This window comes from Mus pahari, chromosome 6 (genome assembly GCF_900095145.1).
Source record: "Mus pahari chromosome 6, PAHARI_EIJ_v1.1, whole genome shotgun sequence".
NCBI classification, from domain to species: Eukaryota; Metazoa; Chordata; class Mammalia; order Rodentia; family Muridae; genus Mus; species Mus pahari.
Window position 1 is genome coordinate 91,855,330 of NC_034595.1, and position 8,829 is coordinate 91,864,158.

At 53.7% G+C, this 8,829-nt stretch overlaps 1 protein-coding gene across 1 annotated transcript in view; it reads left to right on the plus strand.

Moving 5' to 3' along the window:
* The window catches only part of Padi2 (peptidyl arginine deiminase 2), a 42,164-nt gene that overhangs the window by 7,818 nt on the left and 25,517 nt on the right, over positions 1 to 8,829 (plus strand). Inside the window, exons 2-3 of the mRNA XM_021200161.1 lie at positions 2,959 to 3,142; positions 4,439 to 4,511. Coding sequence (XP_021055820.1) covers positions 2,959 to 3,142; positions 4,439 to 4,511 — 257 coding nt within the window. The remainder of the gene's footprint in view (positions 1 to 2,958; positions 3,143 to 4,438; positions 4,512 to 8,829) is intronic.

An 8,829-nucleotide genomic window follows, 5' to 3' on the forward strand; every position in this document is an offset into this window, starting at 1 on the left:
CACACACGCACACACACACACCACACACACACACACACACACACACACGTAGAGTTAATAGATGTATAAAATAGTCTGATACCAGCTTGGAAGCTAATCAGGAAGTGTCCATTTACTGTCCCCCCTGGTGCTGGGACACAGTGCAGACATGGGTCTCAGGGCGAGCCTTCCGTCCCAAGTATGCTCTCTGTGAGACTCTCTCCAGTAAGCCAGGAGGTCAAAGCTACCCCACCCCATTCCTTTCCCTCCCTCAGTACTGTCCCACAGGCTCTAGGGACCCCAAGCCATCTGGAGCCCTACGCTCTCGGGTTTCTGCAGGGGATTCTAACAGGATCTTCCCCAGGGAGGAGGCAGCCAACAGGATCCACATGGGACAATGGCGCCTTTGTGGCCTCTGCCAGAGCTCCAAGAATAGCTGTTTGCTTAGCCTCAAGCAAGGCTGGTGCAGGGCTGTGGGCCGCCTGGGGCCCAGGAGCTCTGATGTGGCTCTGGTGTTAACCCACGAGATGTTCCTCAGGTTTTTTACTGGATCAGAGGGATGGAGGCAGGCACAGGGATGAATGCGGTCCTGAGGGATCTTGCTTTTGGTGTGGTTTGCAAAGCATCCTTATCTCAGAAAACCCCACTATGGAAACTTGATGTAAAAGCCAGATGAAGTGGTCTTATTTCAAGGAGGGCGGGGCTCTAGCACCCTCCATTCGATTTCAGCCAAAAGACTGAGGATGGCCTGCTGGCCTTGCCAGGCTGTGGTGTGGCTCACGACTCTAGTCCCAGCACTTGGGAGGCAGAGCCAGGAAGCCTAGTCTACAGAGTGAGTTTCAGGACAGCTGGGGCTAAGAAAATCCCTGTCTCGAAAACAAAACAAACAGAATGCATTACTTGGCAGACTCCGTAGACTCCCAGCCACCACCTGGGCCCACCCCAGGGCTAAGAGAACGACAAGACCAAGACCGCACTGCGGAAGATGACATCAGTGTTTCTCAAACGGTGGCCCCGGGAGTTTATAGAATGTTCTTAGGACCTGGTAGTCTAAGCGTCTAAGCTGCCAGGGAGGCGGCGGCGGCGGCCAGCGGTGGCGGCGGCAGTGGCGGCTGCTGCTGTTGCTGCTGCTACCGCTACACTTGAGAGTCACAGCCTTGAGCCTCTGGTTCAGCCTAGTCCCCTGCTTCATCACAAATCTCACCTGACCCTGACACCCAGCAGCCTCTCAGGGGATGGGACCCCTAGGTCTGTAGGCATGGGGGTGGGGCCTGAAGACTTAAGTCCAGTTATGGCAGCACAAGCTCGTGGCCCCGGCGCTCCTGGCAGAGGCAGGTTAAAGGCCAGTCTGGTCTGCATAGTGAATTTCAGGACAGGCAAAGCTACATATGAAGACCCTGTGTCCAAAAGAAAAATAGTGATGATGAAGAAGAAGAGGAGGAGGGAGGAAGATGAAGAAAAGGAAGAGGAAGAAAAAGAGAGAGAGAGAATGCTTGAAAATTTAAACAGTGTGCAATGTTTCTGAGACTCTCGGACCTCGGATTGCTGCCCCCGTCCCCAGCAACAGCTATGCCTTTGAGACATACTCAGGCCTGCACTGCAGTCATTTCACATCCTACAAGAATCCTTTCAGAGCCCCCAGACCCACTGTGGTCCTTAGGAACCCTCAAACCTGGTTTACCCAAACTGCCAGTCCTGGCACCTCCGCCCCCTGGCCGCCCTGGCACCTGCTACCTGTGCCCCTTTATTTTCTCTCTCACTTCTTAAAAGACCACCATTCATAGTTGATTAGAGCCCCTGATGCCCCTGTGCAACCTTCGCCATCTCCTAAAAGTCTCCAGACGCCACCCTGTTGAGTTAGAATGTCAGAGTATAAATTGTCTTACATAAAGTTCCGTATCTAGCGGCCAGAGCAGCCAATGCCCTCCCTACCCTGAGTCTTGCTGAGTTCTCACAATCCCATTTCTCCTTCAGCAGGAAGCCATGCATGAGTCCCAAGATACGGCCTTCAGTGGTCAGGAATTCCAGGCCTGGGGACCTTTGAGACAAAGCCTGGTTCCAGGGCCCCTCCTGATAAGTCCCCAGTGGCACCAGGCAGGAGATGGGATTCCAGGCCCAGCTCTACCTTTGGAGCAAAACCACCCTGTCTATAAGTTTGTCACTCACCCTACAGAGTCCCATGCTCCCAAAACCGGTTGCCCATCTGCCGAAGCATCAGGACCCCAGTAAGAATTCAAGGCCCGAAGTGGGGATGTGGCTCAGTTGGTAAAGCCCTTGCCTAGCATGGTCAAGGCGCTGGGTTCAGTCTCCAGCATAGCATAAGCCAGGTCTATAATCCAGCCTGTGAAGGTGGATACAGGAGAATCAGAAGTTTACGGTCATCTTTACCTACATGGCAAGTTCAAGGCCAGCCTGAGCTACAAGAGACCATGTCTCCGTAATGAATGAGTCAATGAATGAACGAATGAATGAATGAGGGAGTGAATGAATGAATCAGAGTCTAAGTCAAGTGTGGCGCTACATGCCTAAAAGTTTCAGCACTTGGGAGGCTAACGTAGGAGTATAGTAACTTTGGGGTCAGTCTGAGTGACATAAAAATATCCTGTCTATCAAGAAAAAAATGTTCCGGTCTTAAGGCTAAAGGCATGGTTGAGTAGTTTGTGTGGGTTCCATCTGTAACACAGCACAGAGAGAGACAGAGACAGAGACAGAGACAGAGACAGAGACAGACAGACAGACAGACACAGAGTGAGGACAGACAGACAGACAGACAGGGTTGAACTCCAACTCAGCAAGTGCAAGATTAGCTTTTCACAATCTCCTGTCACCAGCTGGTCATGGCAGCACAGCTGGGTCTGCCTGGGTCCCCCAGACCACATAGCCTGGGGGGGGGCCTCTACCCCTCTGGAACTCTCTTGCTGACACCCTTGTCCCACGTAGCCCAGACTCCGTCTGACCCTCTGTCTGCTCTTCCTACAGTGCAGCCCCTGCTGGGGCCAAAACCTTCAGCCTGAAGCACTCGGAGGGTGTGAAGGTGGAGGTCGTACGTGATGGAGAGGCAGAGGAGGTGGTCACCAACGGCAAGCAGCGCTGGGCCCTGTCACCCAGCAGCACACTGCGGCTCAGCATGGCCCAGGCCAGCACAGAGGCCAGCAGCGACAAGGTACCATGGCCGGGAAGACAGTGTCCAGGTCTGAGGAGGCCCAAAGTCGTGCTGGGATAGCCTGAGCCACAGAAACAGTGGGAGCCATATAGTGCTTTTATAGCTAGCAGCTACAGGGGCAGAGTGGGGGTGAGGGTGGGGGGCATGGGAAGCTGAGTGGCCAGGCATGAAGCCACACACCCGTAACCCCAGCACTTAAGAAGCAGAAGCAGGAGGATCAAGAGTTCAAGGCCTGCTTTAGCCAGCATGGGGCATATGAGATCCTGTCTCAAAAACTGAAAACCGGGGGCCAGAGAGATGGCTCAGTGGTTAAGAGCACTGGCTGCTCTTCCAGAGGACCCTGGATCAAGTCCCAGCACCCGCATGGTGACACACAACCATCTGTAACTCCAGTTCCAAGGGATCTGATGCCCTGTTCTGGCCTCCAAAAGTACCAGGCATGCACATGGTACATAGACATACATGCAGGCAAAACCCCATACACGTAAAAGAATTTTTTTAAATGAAAACTAGTGCTGGCAACATAGCTCGTAGTTTTGTGTCTAGCATATGTGAATCCCTGAGGTCAATTCCTAGGACAGAAAGAAGGAAGGAGAAAGAAACAGGGGCAGGGGGAGGAACAAAGACTTGAAGAGCTGAAGGAAACATACGCTGAGGCAGGAGGATTGCTGCAAGCTTGAGATCAGCCTCACTGAGACCAGACTAACCCGAGCTACATGGTGAGAGTGTTCAGGATGCACACATGCAAAGAGAGGCCAGGACTTAAGAGGCAGAGACAGGAGCATCACTGGGTTGAAGTTAGCCTGGGATACATAGCTGATGAGAGATGATGTGCGTAGCACCACAGACCTCACCATGGCTAAAGTTAGGTGCTGAGCAGTCAAGGGTGGAATGGTTTGCCCAGATGATGCAACAAGGCCAGATGGTCCCCACTCCAGGCTCTAGAGAATTTTACTCTAGGCCATGTTCAGCTTTGGCACCTGGTGCCATACAGTGGAAAAAGTCCCTGGGGCTTGGCTGGTGCTACACACACAGCAGAGTGGGCATGCGCCCAAGAAGGCGGAGGGGGGTGCCAGGGAACAGGTCAGATAGGGGAGAGGAGCCCCCTCTCTGATTGGATTATCTGGGAGAAGCATCTAACAGTCCAGGAGTGCTTCCTGGAGGAGGGGGCCCTGCGTCTAGAGAGGACTGATGGGCTGGGAGGTAGGGGGTTACTCCTGGTCTTTTGTTTCATTTTTCACTGTAACCTGTGACCTCTGCCCTTCTCTCCTGTCCCCATGTGCGCATCTCACCAAGGTCACCGTAAACTACTATGAAGAGGAGGGCAGCGCTCCCATTGACCAGGCTGGGCTCTTCCTCACAGCCATTGGTGAGTTGGTGCTGGGGGCCGGGGGTGTCTTCACTTTGGGGGAACCTAGAAAAGTGCTTAGAGTGGGTTTCAGGGTGGCAGACTGGCTCCTGGAGCCACTTCCAAGTAATTCAAGCTTCAGAGTGGAGCGTGTGAACCCTGAGACTCCGGGGACGGGAGGGGGTGCTCCTGTGGAGGAGATGGTCGTGGGGTTCCCTTCACAGGCTCTGTGGGCTGCAGAGAGAAAGAGAAAAGCCCGAAGCCTCTGTCCAGCCCTGTACACACACACACACACACACACACACACACACGCACGCACTGCAGCCTGGAGTCTCCAGGCACTGCCACTATCCCTGACATTCCTCACCACCATCCCGGCCCCATCCCTAGGCACAGGGACACAGCCTGGGGTCCTTAACTCATCTGGTCCAGGCTCTTCATTTGATCCACAAAGGATGATGTGGCCCAGCGAGGTTAGGAAACTCATTCACAGTCACACAGCAACAGTGGGGCAGGTCGAGTTCCAAACTGGAAACGATTCCCTCAGTTCTACCCCTGCAGGGCCCTGCTGTGGGTGTCAGGGACACCGACCGTGGGCCGAGTAGAGCCCAGGGACATGACTCTCTGGGTATCAGGGACACCATAGGCTGAGCAGAACCCAGGGATGTGACCCTTCTGAATAATCAGTCCCTGCTGCACATAAGATTTTATCTTTATTGATGCCTTCAAGCTAGAAGGCGTCCAGACGCTCATTCTGTCATCCAACTGTGGTTAAACATTGACAGTGGTGAGAACCACCATCTGGACACTGTCCCCTGACTCAGTGCTATAGAGACGGGGTGCTCTGAGAAGAAGGAAATGGAAGAGGAAGAGGAGGCAGATAAACACAGGCCGTTTGTTGAGCACCCACTGTTTAGCATGCTGCAGACCTTGCTGTAAAGTCGCCAATCTATCCTTTCAGCTGTTGTAAGGAGAATCACTAAAACCATACCCATTAAGCAGATGGAAAAACGGAGGCTCAGAAAAGGCAAAACAGAGTTGCCTGGGTTACACCTGGAAATAGTTGGTAGGGCACCAAGTCACGCCAGCTGTCTAATTTTCTAAGAGTCGTGAAACTTCCTCTAAAAACTGGTACTTCTCTGTGAGATCCTCCTTCTTTTCTCTTGTGGCCCTTCGGAGGCTGGAGGACCCTCAGTGGCAGTGCTCTCCCTAGTGCTGTCACTGTGTTCTTCCCTCTGTACTGAGGGCTTCTTGGCCCAGGAGAGAGGGGGCCTTGGGATGACGGGGAGATGCTGGGTGAGAGTTGTAGCCTGACTCCCCAGCATGCTGTGAGCCCTGGCGTGTGACTGAGCAGCCTTGCAAACACAGCCCCCACCTGTCTCAGATGACCGCCCCCAGGAAACCCAATCCCACAGAGCCAGGGATACCTGAGGACAAAGCCCGTGGGGAGCGGGGCGGCGGCCAGAGACCTGTCAGAGGTGACCCTGGCTGGCAAGCTCTCAGGATGTGCACCGAGGTGACACAGGCAGAGAGATGGTCAGAGGAGGAGGTAACCAGGCTTGTCCTCCAGCTGAGACCAGAGGCTGAGCTCGAGGTTCAGAGGGAGCTCAGGTGTGGCCCTGGTGACACCCGACTGCAGGAGGCAAAGAAGCCGCGCCAACACCATCCACCATCCTCAGAGTGTCCTGTTTTCGCTCTTCGGTGGCTACTTAACTGCCATGAGTCCTGGTTGTCTTAGTTCACGGGACAGTAAAACGTGTCCCGTGGCTCTCCCAAAGACAATAAGGAAAATGGAAGCTTATCTTTACGAGAGAGAAAGACCAACATTAGTAAAAGTTCGTCTTCAGCTAGCACCACCATTTCCACAATAAAAAGCAGGCAAAGGAGTGTTTGAGATGGCTCAGCAGATAAATCCTGACAGCCTGAGTAATATATACATATATAATACACACACGCACACTCGCGCGTGCGCGCGCGTGCACACACACACACACACACACACACACATACACACAAATCATGAAATACACTAGTAATCCCAGAACGTGGGTGACAGGTACAGGAGGACCAGAATTTTAAGGCCAGCCTTGGTTACATAGCAAATTCAAGGCTAGCTCGAGCTACATCTGCCCCATCTCAAAAATATATATAAATGAATAGCGTTTGCTGGAGAGATGGCCCAGCAGTTAAGAGCATTGGCTGCTCTTCCAGCAGACCAGGGATCAATTCAAGCACCCACATGGCAGCCCGGATCTGTCTGTAATTCAACCCGAAATGATCTGACAGCCTCATACAAATATACGTATGGGCGAAACACCAATGCACATAAAATAAAAATAAATAAATCTTTTTTTTTTTAAGCAGAAAGGAAAGCAGGGCTGGAGACCCATACCTGTCATCCCAGCTGCTCAGAAGCTGAGGCAGGAGACTGACTGCCAGTGCCTTTCTGGGCTAAGAAGAGAGAGAGAGAGTTCAAGGCCCACCTAGATGGCTTAAGTAAACACTGTCTCAAGAAGTAATGAAAAAGGAGGCGGAGGAGTCGTTCTGAGATACAGCTCCGTGATGGAGGCTCCCAGGCAGGCGTCCTCTCAGAATGGAAGGCAGACATTTACATTGTAACAACCAGGCCAATTGAAATCCGCTCAAATCATGTCTGTTTTCTGTTCCACTAGCAGGAGGAACCAGTGACCCATCTATGGTCTATGTCCCACCTGACCTGACCTTCTCCCTCTGGCTCCTCCACTCTGAGGGACTAGAGGCAGCACCTCAGAGGCAGGGACACCCTGAACATACCTAGACACTAGACCTGGCCCTACAGAAGCAGGTCTGAGTGCACCTCACTAGGACTGTCTAAGCCCGCACGGACAGCAAGAACCCAGCCTCAGCACAGACAGGAACTAGCCATGGCTTGGCCCCCTCTGTCCACCTCACACCATCCTCCATCATCCCCAGCCTTGGTTTCTCCACCTGGAAAAGGGAGGTTTTTATAGAGCATCCTAGCATGGTGCCTCCAGGGGTTCAGGGGAAGTGGGGTGTGCACAGGGCCTGTGTCAAGGCCCAGCAGGTGCTGAGCGGAGGCCCTCCTCTCTCCTCTCCCTTCTTCTTCTTACTCCCTGCCTGGAGGGACATCACCCTGAAATAGGGGAACAAACCAAGGCGCCCATGGCCAAATCTCTGTATCTGATCCCGCTGTGTGACCCTGACGAGCAGACCACCCTCTCTGGGCTCTATCCCCCCCCACACCCCCGCAATAGACTTTACTGAGGAAAGTGGGGGCAGGGGAGAAGGGTGGGAGGGAACAGTTGCCCTTCCTGCTGAGGTCCAGGCAGAGGACGCATCCTGGCACCTCAGTGCCATTCTCCCCTTTGTGCCCTGGGTAAATGCTCCACAGGCCCGAGCTTCCCCCAGGCCCAGGACTGGAATGTTCAGCATCCATACCGGGATGGCCTTCTTCTCCCAGACCCCAGAGCGCTTCTTCACACTGCATCCCTCCCAAGCCTCTAGGACAAGTCAGAAGACAGGGCCAGCACAGCCGTGGTCCCCGGGGCTGGCAGCTGGCCTAAAGGAGCCACCATAACTCCTGTGGCTAGGTTCCCAGGGCCAGTGGCCTCAAACTCAATCCTGGTGACATTTCCCATGAATCTACCCCCCCTCCCCCGCACCAGGCGCCACCTGACACCTTGGGGCTATTCTGGGTAGCTGAGGCAGGACCCAGAGCCTCTGGGAAATGTCAGGAGCCCAGAGGCTGAGAAGCAGGTGTGCTTCCCTCTGTGGGGAGGGCAGAGCCCAGAAGGGTCGTTCTGGCCTCCCCTTGTTGGCCTATAGACAACGCCCCATTAGAGCCAGGGAGAAGGTTCAGGGGGCCACTGGTGGCTGGGGAGGCTAGAAGGCAGTAGAGATGTAAATTGACCATGGGGACAGTGACAGGTCCTAAGAGAACTGGGAAGTACTGTGGGAACTGGAGAGGAGGTGGCCAAGAGACTGTGCACACAGAGTTTGTCACGGGAAGGAAGCTGGCAGGTCCTTCCGAGAGTAATAAATGAGTCAGTAATAAATCTGGGTGGTGCTGGTGCACGCCTTTCATCCCAGCACTCGGGAAGCAGAGGCAGGTGGATCTCTGTGAGCTTGAGGCCAGCCTGTCTACACAGTGAGTTCCAAGGCAAAAGAGGCTACACAGAGAAACCCTGTCTCGAAAAGAAAGAAAGAGGGAGAGAGGGAGGGAGGGGAGGAGGAGGAGAAGAGGAGGAAAAGAAGAAGAAGAAGAAGAAGAAGAAGAAGAAGAAGAAGAAGAAGAAGAAGAAGAAGAAGAAGAGGAGGAGGAGGAGGAGGAGGAGGAGGA